The sequence below is a fragment of the Melopsittacus undulatus genome, chromosome 3 (genome assembly GCF_012275295.1).
Source record: "Melopsittacus undulatus isolate bMelUnd1 chromosome 3, bMelUnd1.mat.Z, whole genome shotgun sequence".
NCBI lineage: Eukaryota > Metazoa > Chordata > Aves > Psittaciformes > Psittaculidae > Melopsittacus > Melopsittacus undulatus.
Window position 1 is genome coordinate 14839783 of NC_047529.1, and position 16162 is coordinate 14855944.

Sequence of the window (16162 nt, forward strand, 5' to 3'; positions counted from 1 at the left end):
GGTTAACCTCAGTTGAGGAGCATAATAGACCTTCAGCAGCTACCTTTAGCAGAGGGCAAAGGAGGCAGGCATCTGGAAGCACATGGGGGAGAGATTTCTGTAGCTTCTGCTTGCCACAGTACTGAGCATCTCCTGGAGCACGTACTTGTCCCATATCCCATGTGGGGAAGAAAAAGCTGTAAGCCAGATTGTCAGTTCTTCACTTGACTGCCTTTGGAGCAGTTTGAATTCATCTTTGTTTTGTGAAGAGGGAGAACGAGCATGGAGTGTGATTTCCTCTGAGTGCTGGAGAAAAGCAATGGTAGAGCGAAGGGGAGACCTGGAATATCTTGACTTCAGATTTCATAGAATCATAGAATCACAGAATGGTTTGGGTTGGAAAGGACCATAAAGCTCATCCAGTTCCAACCCCTTGCTACTGGTAGAACACCTTCCACTAGACCGGGTTATTCTAAGCCCCTGTGTCCAGTCTGGCCTCGAGCACTGCCAGGGATGGGGCAGCCACAGCTTCTCTGGGCACCCTGTGCCAGGGCCTCAGCACCCTCACAGGGAACAACTTCTGCCTAAGATCTAGTTTAAATTTTAATTTAAATGCCCCTCTCCAGATTTCTTCTAGACCCCTTTAAGGCCCTGGAAGGCTCATGTTTCTGAATTACCACCACCTGAGAGCCCAGATGCAGAATCATACAATCCTTTAGGTTGGAAGGGACCTCTGGAGGTCCGTGAACCTGAGCGTCGTCTTGTCCAGCTGAGTTTTGAGTATCTTTTGACCTCTTCTCACAAGGTCCACCTTTGGCTAAGCAGATGGTAGCCAGAGCTACAATTTGATGGCCCTCCTCACCTCTGTGTGCATTTTTTATTCTGCCAGTGTCCAGGTCCCTTCTACCCTGTGTATTGCCAGGTGCAGATAGAGAGCATGGATGGGAGCAGGTTTGGCTTCACATGGAGCTGTAAATGCGGTGAAGGTGCCTTGGTTTAGATAAAAGCTTCCTAAACCCAGGGATGCACTTTATCCCCTGAATTTACAGATTACAAGACCTTTTACTGATTGCATGTGTGGCAGCATTGATCTTAGCCTAGGAGAATTTCTCTGTACCTGTGAGCTCTCGAGATGGTACAAATCCCTCATGATGATCCCTACAGCTGTAGGACATGGAGCATTTCAGAGTGAATTTTCCGTCTGCTCCTTTTAAAGATCTGCTCTGAAACATACTTTAAAGCACACACCTAATAGATTTATTCTCCTTGTTCAATTGCTCCTGCTTCCAAAGTGATCTGAGATTTGGGGTATAATCCTTTCCTTTGAGAGCATTAGGAAGTAGAAAGTTATCATTGCTGAAGGGCTGTTTCATGTTTGTTTCTTTTCTCACCAGAAACGTTGGTCTGAAGGGGGGAAGTTCTTTGTTTAGCAGAATTTTCTGCTTCTCCTTTATCAAAAAAAGTGATTTTTTCCCCCCTCCCTTTGATTTCATTTTTAGTGCTGATGAAAAAGAGACCTGGCAATAGAAATAGTCTGTTCAAGACTGGACAGATAAAGGACAGGAGCCACTAACACATACACCCTGACATCCTTTGCTTTTTGTCGGGAGGGAGCCTGCGTGACAGAGATGGATACAGTGCTTCCTTCTCTGTTGAGAGGGCCAGCACAGCAGAAAGCTTGGGGTAGTAACATAGCAAACCTGTCATTTGATAAAGAAAAGAAACTAAGGATGAGTATGAGTGCCTAGGGACAGAGTTTGGGAGCTCTAATTTAGCGGATGCAGGATCCCTGTGGCTTTCCCTTCTGGGAAGTTGAATGCATTCTGTGTCACCATAGTCTGCCTAATGGTTATTTGTTCCTGTGTTAAGCATTGGAGGACTGTAAGTTTAAAATTTCTGGGCTCTGCTCACAAATATGCTGAGAAAGGAGCAGTGTTCTCTTCATTTCATAGGGAGATGAATAAAAGGAGGCATAATCAGGGAGGAATAGGTGTGCTCAAGTGTTTGCATAAGGACTTTCGTGAGTGAACAGTCGCATAGGAATGACTCCATGAGCATCCATAGATCAAACCACCTTGGATCTTTCTACTGGTAATGCAAAATTAGGGAGAACCTCAGGTATTCCCATGACTTCTCTGGCACAGGGAGTGCTTGCTGTAGAGTTAAGGAAAGCTGGGAACACAGCCTGAGGTTTGAACTGAGGTCTGACAGCATACTCCAACAGCAGTTTAGTCTCATACCCCTGCACCATGGGAGAAGGAACTGAAGGCTGCAAATCAGTCAGATTGGCATTTGGAAAGAGTCTCTGATAATCACTGAGCATCTGATTTTCTGAGAGCTCTTCATGCCACATCTTTTGTGTGTGTGTAATTAGGACTGTCAGGCAGCAACATTGTATTACGATGTCAACAAGAGTTTCTTGGTGTGGGACTCTCAGTCCCAATACTTGGGAGGGAGAGGAATGAATTGGCTGGAAAGTGCAGCAACTAACCTGTTTCTTCTCTTCCCAAACTTCTTTTGAAGAACTATGGAAATCAGCAGCCCTTTTTGTTTTCCAGGGCTGCTTATTGTTCTTAAATACAACACTGAAGTCTCTGTTGGAAAAACCACGGATTGGGTTTTTACTTAGCCTCTTTTTTTGAAGTCCTAATAACAATGTGTTACAACCTCAGGCTCTATCGGGTTGATGAGGAATAAAGTCCTAGTAATGAAGAAGATTCTGAGAGTGTGTCTAAAGTGCTTGCTTTATTGCCAGCACATATTTCATACTGACAGTCAATACTTTTAACTGATCCCAAGCCATGCGTGTTGCATTTTAAATCCCTCCCCGGCCTGCTCTGGTCTTTTCCATGTGGTCTTTCCCAAGCTAGTGGCAGAGTCAGTTTGTCAGCCTCACGTTTCTTTAATTCACAGCCCACATTTTTAGGTCAGGAGGATAAAGTTTGTTCTGTGTCAAATCAATGGAAGGACCAGAGGAGCCATGGGAAGGATTAGGTGTCGGAACAGCTGCAGAGGATCATGTGTGGGGTGATGGGTTTAGCTTTTCAAGGACCCCAGTTGCCATTTTAGGGAGTCCAATTTGCTATTTCATTACTGTTTAGGGCTCATAAACAGACAAAGCAGCTACAAAGGAACATGATTTAGATGTAGTCTCAGCTGTTAACATTTGGGACTGACTTTATTGCTTCTGGGGCTTCAGTTTTCTCTGGCCAGTCCAAAGTAACATGCCCATGTGCCACCTTACTCTGTCTTAACCACATTTATGATCCCTTGATTCTGTGTTGTTTCAACACCTTGCAGGGTTAGACCACACTTACCCCATGGCACCCCAAATGAAAAAACAACAGAGCTTGTTTTCCCCCATATGCCTTGAAATTAAGCTGGTTTTTAGATTCACTGATGTTTATGTGAGTGTGTGCACTGCTATTTCCCTCAAGAAAAGGATTAGTAGGGCAGCTTTCATCTGGCCAGCTGTTTGCAGAAAGCTGGTAGCAATTCTAGGATCTTTGCAGCCCCTATGAGACCAGGTTGAAATAGCAGGGGCTGACCAATTGGTACACGCACACAACAGTGATAGCATGAGCTTTATTTCCAGGGGAGAGATTAGAAAGGAAGGGGGAAGATTAGGAGAAAGAAAAATGGACTTTAAAAGCTTTTTTAATTGTGATTATTTTTGCCCTCAGTCGCCTGATTTGTACACTGATGTGTGCTAAAGCCCTTCTGTTGGGTAGCAGCAGTCCCAGAGGCATGATACAAGTGTGCTGCTATTGCCAGTGCACCCTGGGCCTGACTGACAGCCCTGTGCAGAAGCGCTAGGGATTTGCATTCATCACCAGGCTCCCTCCCAGCCTGGCCAAATGCAAGTTGGTGTACAGAGAATAGTATTAAAATGTCCTGCCAGCAGAGCCGAAGCCTCCCCCATCTGCCTGCAGCAACTGCACTGCCAAGATCCAAGAAAGCTGATTTAGCCTTTTGCTGACTTTTAGCCCTTTTATCCTCCCAGCTTTCTGAGATTTACACCAGTGCTGTTTGCCCGACAATATTATGGATTTAAAATCTGCCTTAATGGAAGTGTCCATACTGCTGTACAACTCAGTTGTGGGTCAGGCTGCGGGGTTCCCCTGTTAGTCACGGGGCTGTGTAGCAAAGTAGGCCTAGGAACTGTGTTTTATTACTGCAGTTGTTTCCCTTTTCATTATGATTTTTCCTAGTTAAAATCAAATCTTCCCTTTATGTTTCCTGACACACTCTTGTGTACTACACTGAAAATTATTCCTGACTTCTTTTTGCTCCTTTAAGATGAACTTCTCTTTTTCTTTGGACTGTTTCCAGATCTCTGTTTCAGCTGAAATTCGCTTCTTCACCTTCTTTCTGCTAACTCTTGATGAGTAGATGAGAGGAACATTAAATAGATTTAGTGAAAAACGACCATCACTAGTGTAGATGACTTTCCTCTAATTAAAAAGTGAAGCGGAAATTAATAAGCTTCTCTTGAGGCTCTGTGAGAGTCAGTGCTAAGCCCTGCACTATATTCACCAGGGATGTGGGAAGTCCAGTATATGAAAGAATATCCCAGCAATGTGGCTATCTTGGAGGATGCTAATAAAAGGGGAGGCAGAGCTTCTAGTGGCAGCATTTTCATTTGGCATAGATTTAAATCTAGGTACAGACTAAAGACACAGAGTTGAATTGACCACATCCTTGCCTTTTTATGCCGTGTTGGATAGGTATTCAGTGTCATCACAGAGTTTTCCAAGCAAAACCATGTATCTAAGCAAGCTTATACTGTGGTGGTGCGGTACCCAATGGACCCTAACTTTGGATTTTGATGTACAGTGTAGACTTTTCTAGTTTTAACCAGAAATTCTCTCCCATGTGCAGCCAGCCACTAGAGATAATCGTAAACAGCATGAGTACGTTCCCTTTAAACTTTCTTTTGCAATGAATCAAAATTTTCCAGCAGGAAATGAAGGCAGAACACTTCATCTAAAAATTCCTCATCAGCTCTAGTCACTAGACCAGAACAATAGTCATTACACTCAGTTATGCAGTACAAATTCACAGCACTGCTGTGTCCCAGGATCACAAAATGCCATTTAAAAGGTGGGAAGAGAGAACAGGTCTGCATTAATACCTCTGTTTTGTACATGAGGAGACAGGGACTTGCAGATATTAAGCAGCTTTGGTAAAGTTACACTGCAAGACAGTGGCAGGGGCAGAAATAGGAAACCAGATCCAAGGGCTGTGATTTTTTTCTTGTCTGGCCACTGAAGCATGCAACCCTAATGAAAAGCAGAGTGCCTGGAGAAACCCATGTATCCTCATCTAATGAATCCCATCACTTTGTCAGGTTTACTGGTATTAACCCCAGAGGTGTTAGACGTATGCAAAGGTAGCTATTCTGCAGAGAGCTTTTAAAAACTCGCAGCGTTTTAAGTCACTAAGGGGTTGTTTTGTTTGCATTATCTGAATATATGATTGTTCTCTTGTAGGAATGGCAGAGCATCAGCTGTGCGGCAGCGATGAGGGAGACTGACATTCATATGAGTCTCTTCTGGCTCCTTCTCCACAATGGCTGGTGCCTCTGCATATTCATTGGATGGTAATGCAGGATGTCAAGAGCATCGGTGGAGTTTGGCTTGATCCCATTGTGTTTTTCTTCTGCCAGTTGAGACTTTGAATCACCATGACAACGCTGTGACACTTCCAGCAAAGGTTACCCACAGACCAAGGGTGGGCTGGGGGTGGGTGAGAAGGTCAATGATCAAGTCTAACGGGATCAAAAGTTGCGTCTGCAGCAAAACAACTGTAGAAAAGCTGCCAGCACGACAAGAAGATGGAATTCCCCTTCTGTTGGCTTCTCATTAAGCAGGCACAATAACATCTTTTTCTGAGAGACCCGCTATAAAAACTGTTTTGGTTATGGCTACTGATCCAACGTGATTGGGCGCGCAGCGACTTTCGAACTCATGACTGGATATACGATGTTGCGGAATGGGGGAGTGGGGAACGGAGGCCAGCCGTGGGTGTTGAGATGGTCCAGTAGGATCCGGCTCACGTGGCTTAGTTTCACCCTCTTCATTATCCTCGTCTTCTTTCCCCTCATTGCCCACTACTACCTAACCACCATCGATGATGCGGATGATGCCGGCAAGCGCATCTTTGGCCCTCGGACTGGCAATGAGCTGTGTGAGGTAAAGCATGTGCAAGACCTGTGCCGCATCCGTGAGTCAGTCAGCGAGGAGCTGCTCCAGCTGGAGGCCAAGCGGCAGGAGCTCAACAGCGAGATCGCTAAACTCAACTTGAAGATTGAGGCCTGCAAAAAGAGCATTGAAAATGCCAAGCAGGACCTGCTGCAGTTGAAGAACGTTATCAGCCAGACTGAGCATTCCTACAAAGAGCTGATGGCTCAGAACCAGCCCAAGCTCTCATTGCCCATCCGGCTGCTGCCAGACAAAGATGATGTGACCTTCCCCCTGCCAAAATCCAACCGGAACTGCAGGCTGCACAACTGCTTTGACTACTCACGCTGCCCGTTGACATCGGGCTTTCCAGTCTATGTCTACAACAGTGATGATTACCCTTTTGGTAGTTCCTTAGACCCTTTAATTAAACAAGCCTTTGAGGCGACTGTCAGAACTAATGTTTATGTTACTGAAAATGCAAATATTGCTTGTGTGTATATAATTTTAGTGGGGGAAATGCAAGAACCCATAATGCCAAAACCTACTGAACTAGAGCAACAGTTGCACTCTTTGCCATATTGGAGGACTGATGGACATAACCATCTCATCATCAGTTTATCAAGGAAATCGGAAACTCAGAACTTCATTTACAACATCAGCACAGGGCGTGCCATGATTGCCCAGTCCACCTTTTATGATGTCCAGTATCGACCAGGGTTTGATATTGTGGTATCGCCTCTGGTCCACGCTATGTCTGAACCCAATTTCCTAGAAATCCCACCCCAGGTGCCGGTCAAGCGTAAATACCTGTTTAGTTTCCAGGGGGAGAAGATTGAGTCTCTTAAGTCTAGCTTGCAAGAGGTTCGCTCTTTTGAAGAGGAAATAGAAGGCAATGCCCCAGCTGACTATGACGATCGGATCATTACTACCCTGAAGGCTGTTCAGGACAGCAAATTGGACTTTGTTTTGGTGGAGTTCACGTGTAAGAACCAGCCTAAGGCGAGTCTGCCCACTGAGTGGGCTCTGTGTGGAGAAAGGGATGACAGACTAGAGCTACTGAAGCTATCTACTTTTGCACTGATAATCACCCCGGGGGACACCCATTTAGTGATCTCCGCCGGGTGTGCCATGAGACTGTTTGAGGCTCTGGAAGTTGGAGCCATCCCGGTGGTTCTTGGAGAGCAAGTTCAGCTACCCTATAATGATGTGATCCGGTGGAACGAGGCAGCCTTAATTATACCAAAGCCACGTATCACAGAAGTGCACTTTCTTCTGAGAAGCATTTCTGACAATGATCTCCTTGCCATGAGGAGGCAGGGCCGCTTCTTGTGGGAGACCTACTTCTCCACCTCTGACAACGTGTTCAGCACAGTCTTAGCTATCATAAGGACTCGAATCCAGATTCCGGCTGCTCCTATCCGAGAAGAAACCGCTGTGGAGATTCCCCACCGGTCTGGCAAAGCTGCTGGTACAGACCCCAATATGGCAGACAATGGTGACCTGGACTTGGGGCCTGTGGAAACAGAACCACCGTATGCATCTCCTAAATATCTCCGCAATTTCACCCTCACTGCAATGGACATCTACAGGAATTGGAATTCTGCTCCGGGGCCTTTCCACCTTTTCCCCTATACTCCCTTTGACCCTGTTTTACCATCAGAAGCAAAATTTTTGGGGTCTGGGACTGGATTTCGACCAATTGGTGGAGGAGCAGGTGGCTCTGGGAAGGAGTTCCAGGCTGCCTTGGGTGGTAATGTTCCCCGGGAGCAGTTCACAGTTGTGATGTTGACTTACGAGCGAGAGGAAGTGTTGATGAACTCCCTAGAAAGGCTCAATGGTCTCCCGTACTTAAATAAAGTTGTGGTAGTGTGGAACTCTCCCAAGCTTCCCTCTGAGGATCTCTTGTGGCCAGACATTGGTGTCCCAATCATGGTAAGAAAGATGTAGCTACTATGGTCTTGCTTCCTTGTGGTGTTTGTGCATTAAAGTTGACTGTAGCTGTTCTGTAGTGTGTCAGCTCAGCTTAAATCATCTAGGACAGCATTCATCTTGCATGTCTGTAAAAATCCCAAACCATTCTATGAATTTATGAATCTGTATCTGATGTTGATGCTGTATCAGTGGAGAAAAACAGGGAGATTACAGGTATGACTCATCTGACCCATTTTAGGTGTTTGTGTGAGAATACCATGGCTCCTGCTCTAGGAAAGACACCAGCTTTGAAAGGAGGTGGACGTTCAGAGGTGGATGGCTGTGCTCTGTGATGTGTTAACTTGGGCAAGATGAATTCCTGTCCTGAGAGAATTCATTTGGGTTACAAGATACAGGAGCTGTTGCCCAGAAGAGCCTAAATTGTAAAAATGCATGGTCTTTAGAGTTGCTAGGTGTTAATGAAACAGTAAGTATTTGTGGGGAGCCTAATATGAATCTCCCAAGGCTTAAAGCTACAAATTCTTGTTTATTGAAAATCTTTGCTTTGGCTCTTTAAGTGTCACAGTGTGGGGGACAGTTGGCACCTTGTAAATACCTAAACAGTGACTGTTTCTGCACTGTACCAGATAAATCTTTCATAAAAACAAAAAAGAGGCCCACCTAGTGCAAAGGCCTTGAAAGACATTTATCACTTTATATTACAGGGGATGGCAAAGAGGAAAGTACAAGCCACAGCCACTGCTTCCATGCTCCAAAGGTTGTAATTGATTTTTGCTTAGGTTAGGATTGATTTTTCGCCACCCAAACCTTGAAAGACCAGCACTCATTTTCATGCCAAGCTGCTCGCTTGCATATTGGCGGCATTGCTTGTAAGGAATTAATTCTCCTAAAATTATTACTTATATATGTATGTATTTATTTTAGGACTTCTCTGTCATCCCAACGTAATTTTCTGCACTGGCCATTGTTAGAAATCAATATCAAATATAAATCTTCACATGCCCTCATAGAGAGAGCACAGGCATGGAGCCACTAACAAGAAACAACACTGTGTTGTCTGAATCTGGTCTTGTTTAGAGGACAAATGGAAGGATAATGCCTTACAAATTGCGGAAGAGAAAAATAAAAGGGGAGATGGTACTTAAGTACACAAACTGTGTGTGGTTTATGTGACAGGACGCTACTAAGCTTAATAGCAATGTGAGCTTTATGCTTCATGCAAAGAGATTCATTGATTTAATATTTCATTTTATTATTATTGTGATGAATAAATCCTTCTGCTCACATTTAAAAACCCGTATGGTCCAGGGACAATGAGGAGAGAAAATTGCTTGGATAATTGCAAAATAATCTTTCACATTAGTCCTGTTGAATGCCTGAATTCTGCAAAATCTTTGTGTTGTGTCTGCTGGAAAACTGTGTACTCCTTCAGAGCTGAAGAGTGGGAATTGTTCTCCTTGGAGCTGCTAATGGATGTTATTTGTGAAAGAAAAATATGTTTCTGTTGATGGAAGTTAATGGCTTTTTTTACTCTGCTCTGATCTGCATGTCTATTGTCTTGGAGGCCCATTGGCTTTTGGGGGGACTTCATCACACATAGAATCATAGAGTTATAGAATCACAGAAGGATTGGGGTTGGAAGGGGCCTTAAAGCTCACCTAGTTCCAACCCCTGCCAGGAGCAGGGACACCTTCCACTAGACCAAAGAGGCTTGAGTTTACATCTGAGTTGTGTGTCTCCTTCAAGCCATGAGCTGGGGTTTGTGTGCTATGGGAATGTTCGGTACTGCTTGGTTCAAAAGGGAGAAGTTGTCCTTTGGAGTGTTGGATGGATGCTAAGTGCCAGGGAATGGCTGGAGCCCAGCAAGCTTCTGCCATCGAGCTGATAATAGGTACGCTTCCTTCCCATTTTTCGAAATCCCATTTTTTAAAAGAAACCAAGTCTCCTGGGATCTCTCATAGCAGTCTCCAGGCATCCACGTCACCAAAATGCTTGTTGCTAAGTCCCTTTCTGGACTGGGTGTTTCACACGTTAGGTGTCCGTAGTATTCATCTATGTGGATGGTTTAGTGTGGTAATGATAGAAAAAGCTTACCTGGGCTTCATCTGTCAGTGACACATCCTAAGATCCACTGTGGAAAAGGGCAGGAAGAACTTGGGAAGTGGAGGTGAAGTTCTGTTTGAGCCTTGGTGGCTGAGACGTGGGATGTGCTAGCCGGGGGAAGAGGCAGGTGGGTACTTGGGGTTGGCAAGAAACGCAAGCCCATATGACTGCTGATGTCAAAAGAAACTGCAGAGCTGTGAATCTGATTTTCCTTGCAGATTTAAAAGTGTCTTTTCATGGGAAATATACAATTCTCTCAGATCTTGAATCAGTGCTGTATTTCTGTGTAACAAATACATTCCTAGTAACACTGGGGTGCAAGGAATTGCCCTGCATTCAAGTCCCAGAGCACAGAGCTATGGAGAGGAAATCTTGGGGGGGGGGGGAAGAGAATGGGTGGGAGTGGATTTGTGTGCTCCTCCTTACAGCTGAAGTAGGTCTAGACACCATCTGACTGCAAGGAGCAGCAGAACAGCAGCACATGTGTGCCAGTGTGATCCACAATCAAAGCCCCTGAAGTCAGAAGGTTACTGAAGAAAATTGCAGCCTAATGAGACACAGCAATGTATGTAGCATTCTGGGCTGAAAGAGCCCTTGGAAGCATAATATAATCCAGAGACCCACCAAGGTGCTCCAGCAGCACAAGGGGGACTTAGGACACTTCATCTGCATGGCTTTGTGCTAGCAGTACCCCAGAGGAGAGCTGAGCTTCCTCATTCAGCCTTGCTGCATGACCTTCTCTCATTGATCAGTTCCTTGAAACTTTGTTTGCAGACTGTGCTGCTCAGTTGTGATTTGGTTCTCCAAAGCAGGTTACGTGGTTTCTTTTCCCTGATGGGTTGGGATTTAAGAGCAAAGCTTAAAGCTGCGTTGGATCTTTGAATTATTTAATGGATAATGAGATAAACAGGGCTACAGAATGTATTTGATTTCTTAAAAACTCTTACTTAGATTTCTTGTGATGGCATAATTTACTGAAAAATCAGTAAGATCCCTTAACTGCACAGAGGTCTCTGATAAAGTATTCTGGCCTTGTACAGAGCCTGAAGTGACTAACTGCAAATATAATTTAATGAGAAGTTGTGTGTGTAGTCATTCAAGGCTGCCCCTGGAACAGATGTAGGTAGATTACCCTCTAATTTAAAGTGCCTTTGTGCTGGAGCTGAGCTATAAAAATCTTTCCCATCTCACACTGAATAGCATTGCAGCAAAAAAACAAAGGTTGTAAGTGAGAAGTGTTGTTTGTGCTCTCTTAAAAAACTTGCTTTCTGCAAGTGTATACATCTCTGGGACTGCATTAGAACTCCCTCAGACAAAGTCCTGGAGAGCATGACTACCAGCAACAGTTAAGCAGTTAACCACTGCTTAACGTCTGAGCACCTCCCTGCAGGATTTATACAGCATTGATGCGTCCTTCAGGATAAGTACTTCAAGATGACTGCAGCATCTGGCAATTGAAAGAATTAAAAACTGCCTGGACAGCCAGTCACTGCCAGCAGTTGAGCTCTGCTCTTCTGTAGCAAGGGTAAGAGTCCTTCTCTGCACTGTATTGCTGTTGCCACTGCAGTTCCCACCATGGTGCTGCTTGCACCTCACCAGCAAGTACGGCTGCTATTGCCATGCCTATGGGGAAGAAAAAGGGAAACTGGATTAAATCCTGCTCTGAACAGGTGGAAAGACTGCACTAGGGTTTTGAGTGAGGTGATACTTGGCTGTTGCTCCTGCACTGTCCTTGTGTGAACTTTAATCTTGGAAGGATTTCCGGTGACAGAATAAAGGAGGAGTGATTAAGGAGAAAATCTGGATTAATCCTGGAATAGAATTCCAGCCTCCCCTTTCAGCATCTTCATGCTCATGATTTCTAAATAGCTCACAGGCAGTGACAAGAGAAGCCTCACTCTTTGCTTCACAATTCCTTGACAGCATTTCCATCCACATGAATAAAAGTAAAGGGAAACAAATGAAACAAAACACTTAGGCAACCACACACAACCCACACAAATTCTAATAAGACGCACCCAAAGAGATTCAGATCTTGTTATGCTTTGCAGTGCGCTCAGCACCAGTGTGCTGCTACTTTCTGGTTGCTGTAGGGCACTTGCTTGCAATTCCTTGTCAGACTTGCAGCATAGGTGCTTAATAAACCCAGTACATGGTTTTAGCAGCTCTTCAGATTCTCTAGAATTGATTCACCATCCATCTTCCATACAGCTCTGAGCAGGATATGGAGTAGGGCAGGGAGACAGGATTAATTTTCCCTATTTCTTCTTTGGTTTTAATCTTAAAAACCTAAAAGAATGAATTGAGCTTAAACAGCCAGAGTTACCTGAAGAGATCTTTTTTTACTATATTGAATATGTATTTCAGGAGGCTGCCAGTGCAGCGTGTACCCTCGGTTCAGTGGGGAGAGCACAAAGCCCTGAGCAGTGAGGTGATTAAGCTGTGGAGCAGCTTGTACTCACAAACAGCCACAGATTCTCTAATGCAGCAATTAAATTATCCATTTCCCTTTCAGAAACTTCCTTAAAGCCCCCCAGGAGTTGCAGTCCAAGCCAGGAAAGCGAACTGTGCACTCAGCAGCCTTCCCTTACGACCCATCCTATCCACACTTCTCAGCCTGTGGTTTGTGCCCTAGAGATGGCAGGAGACCAGATAAAGGAAGACTGAGCTCAAGAGGACTATAAAATTGGTTATAATCTTCATTACAAAAAATACTTGGCCCTTTGTAGGCCCCCTCTGCCATCCATTTCCAGCATATTGGGTTTGATCTGTCTCTTAAACTGGACAAAAATGCCTTTTTAACATCTCTTTTCCTGTCTAGTAGAGTAAGGAGAAAGCATCTTTCTAAGTCAAGGTTTTGCCAGCCAGAGAGGAACTGCTGCTTTCAAACTACAAGGGCTTAGTACTGCGCTGCCAGTGCAGCCATCTCTGTTTGCTAAAGGCTGCCAAGGTCCAAGCAACATGAGAAAGAGGTTTGTGGGAGACAGATGGCTTCATGGCAACAAATGCATGACCTCTGTGCAGGGGTGTTTGAACCTGGAAGAGTGATTTCCAAACAGTGTTGTTCTTATTTATTCAATCAAAATCTATTTATTAAATCTAAACTGAAAGAGGGAAGATTAAATACTAGGAAAAAGTTCTTTACTGTGAGGCCCTGGCACAGGTTGCCCAGAGAAGCTGTGGCTGCCCCATCCCTGGCAGTGTTCAAGGCCAGGTTGGACGAGGCTTGCAGCAACCTGGTTTAGTGGAAGGTGTCCTTGCCTATGGCAGGGCACTAAATAAGCATGAAGGTTCCTTCCAACCCAAACCATTCTGTGATTCTGTTTCTCAAGGCTTCTCTTGGTTTTTACGTCTCCGGAGCCCTTTACACACAACTCGGGGTGACTGCTGATTTTATTGGTCTCAAATCCATCACTCTGGATGTGTGGGCTGGGGGCTGGTGGCACCATCTGAATGTTTGCTGGCTTCTCAGCAGCCTGCCTGCAAGCTTCTCGAACAGCATTTCACCTGAGATTGGAGCTGATTGGTGTGGTGTCATGGTTTCACTTTATTTTGAGCCTATGTAACATCTCTCCCACTTCCCCAGTAATGACTGGCTTTTGGCTGGATTATTTTACAAGCCCAAGGGCTTTGTGTGGGCTACCAGTGTCACACACGGAGCATCATGTATGAGCCCAGCTGAGCTGTGAAAGGGCTTCCCACATTTGGAGCTAAACCTTATTCAGCCCAAAGCAGTATTTTAACAACCTGTGCTCTTGCCCTAAGAAATTACAGCCCAAATTTGTCTTTCTTTTCTGCGTCCATGCAGGTCCTTCAGTGACAGAGCCATGGCTGGAAAAGCCCTGCAGCAGTTTGCTTTCTCCTCTTCCTCCAGGGTTAGGTGGTGTGTGCTTGTAGGCATTTCTGAGCAATTTAGCTGGGTTCACTGCCAATGCCAGCTCCTGTGGCTTTCAGCAGTGACTAATCTTTTCCTTCAGCTTTGTTATAGAATAAGTAGCTGGCTTTGATCTCTGCAGCCAGTTCCAGTGGCGTAACGTCCTTTTCTGCTGGCTTGGTGGCCGGCTGAGAAAGCTCATTCAATTTAGCTGCTTGTTTAAAAAGGAATAATCTTAGGAAAATGTCTAATCCGGAAGCCTTGCTGCATTTGCAGACCTCTTTGGCTGGCCACGATGTCCCTTGAAATGCCACTTGTTAATCAGGAGCAGACTGGGGGGAAATGCCGTCATGCCTTTCCCTTCTCTTTGAGCAGCGTCTGTATAACCACACTGTGCTGAGCTCGCTGCTGAAGGACAGATACCTCAGGTTTGCACATCATTTCTAGCAGAAATACTTGAAGGTGCTTTGCTATCTCTGCTTTAGGGAGCATGTTTGGGTCCCTAGATGATGCTTCTGGCTAGGAAGAGGAAGTTCCTGGTCAGTACCTGGTCAGACTGTAACGTGTGTAGCGTGCCAGTGTGGCAGCATGAGCTTCTCTGCTTGTCCTTCAACATCTTTGGCTTTCTGGTAAGAGTAGAGCCAACCTTGCAAGCTAACAGCTCCCTCAGGTCACCAGTAACTTGAGCTGAGCTGGAGCAGTGTGCATGACCCAAGGTGAGGTCCTCACTGAGACCATGAGTTAAAAAAAGAGTAAAACTCTCTACTGATCACACCACCATTTCAGTTGATCCTTTTCCTTCCTAGGAGCTTTGCATAAGTATAAGCTCAGGTATCCAAGCACATACCTAATCCTTCCTTGGATGGATGACTTGTGCTTTTCTGGACTAACTCACCTGCTGAAGCTATTTGATAAATCAGAGCTTTACAGTGGGCACTTACTGCTTTTCCCTACCTTACCAAAGCTCTTGTGTTTAAAATCAGGAAGAATTCAACTTAACTTTTGGGTCCTGGGTTGCATACAGGATTGGAGAGCTAACAGGTTTGCTCCCAGAAAGGACAATTCAGGTTATGCTTTCCATGACAAAACAGCTGAGAAAATCACCTTGTTTCTTAGCACCGAGTCACTTTACACAGGAGATTTGCACCATCTGTGGGTTAAATGTATCCTATCCAGTTGCCAGCTCTACCAGCAGTGTATCTATCACAGGTTTACATGTTGAATTACTCCATGAGAGCGATTTCATACAGCAGGGCAATGTTGCAGGGAATGTCTGTAGGCTGCTGCTGGGTACGTAGCACCACCTGCTGCCTGCAAAGCAGGGTGCTGCTGGAGAGGCAGGTCACTTCTCAAATCCCTGCGAGTTTTCCTGTCTCTCTATATACTTGTACTGCCGTATAGCAGAAAAGGAAGGAGCAAATTTGCTGCTTAGTTTACCTGCGATGCTAAAATCCAGATGCTTGTCACTGCAGGGCCGGTGCAGAGGCGCAGCGATGCGTGAATGTACACTGATAATGTAACAAGCAGTGCTGGTTTCTTAGGGATTTGCACTCTGAATATTAACTCAAACACCCTTTCAATACTCCACTGCTGCTGCCTAAAACCACTGCTTAAGTCTCTTGTGTGCCATATGCCAGTTTGTAACAGTTTTTCCATAGACAGAATGTTACTGTCGCCTCAGATCTCTGGGTTTCCCTTGGCTTAGGATACAGCTAATGGGGTTTTTGAGCAGAAGGAAGGCATTACTTTGGAGCACTGATTAGGAAAAACAAGGGAGGGAAGCATCCCTCACACTACTGTATGCATAATTGGATGGTTTTTTATTGCATAGGAAAGCTTGAAGGTGTCACAGGGGCCAGTCCCTCTGTGTTGAAGCCTTTAACCATCAACATGAAAGCTGTCCGTGCATCATTAAAACACGTTCCACTCCGGAGGTGACTCTGTCACGGCAGCTCAGGGAGAAAAGCAGCACAACAGAACTTGGCACTAGAGTCAGTGCAGCAGCAAAGTACCACATTATTTTTCCAGGGCTGGATTCCTGTTATTTCTAGGGTTTGCATGGTGGCCTGCATGTGCCTGTTCAAATAAC

General features: G+C 45.1%; 1 protein-coding gene across 11 annotated transcripts in view; it reads left to right on the forward strand.

Moving 5' to 3' along the window:
* EXTL3 (exostosin like glycosyltransferase 3) overlaps nucleotides 1-16162 on the forward strand; it is a 155053-nt gene that overhangs the window by 111950 nt on the left and 26941 nt on the right. For all 11 annotated transcript variants that reach the window (XM_034060573.1, XM_034060580.1, XM_034060576.1 and 8 more), the window contains one exon: nucleotides 5472-8096. In XM_034060573.1, coding sequence (XP_033916464.1) covers nucleotides 5949-8096 — 2148 coding nt within the window. In that variant the 5' untranslated portion in view covers nucleotides 5472-5948. The remainder of the gene's footprint in view (nucleotides 1-5471; nucleotides 8097-16162) is intronic.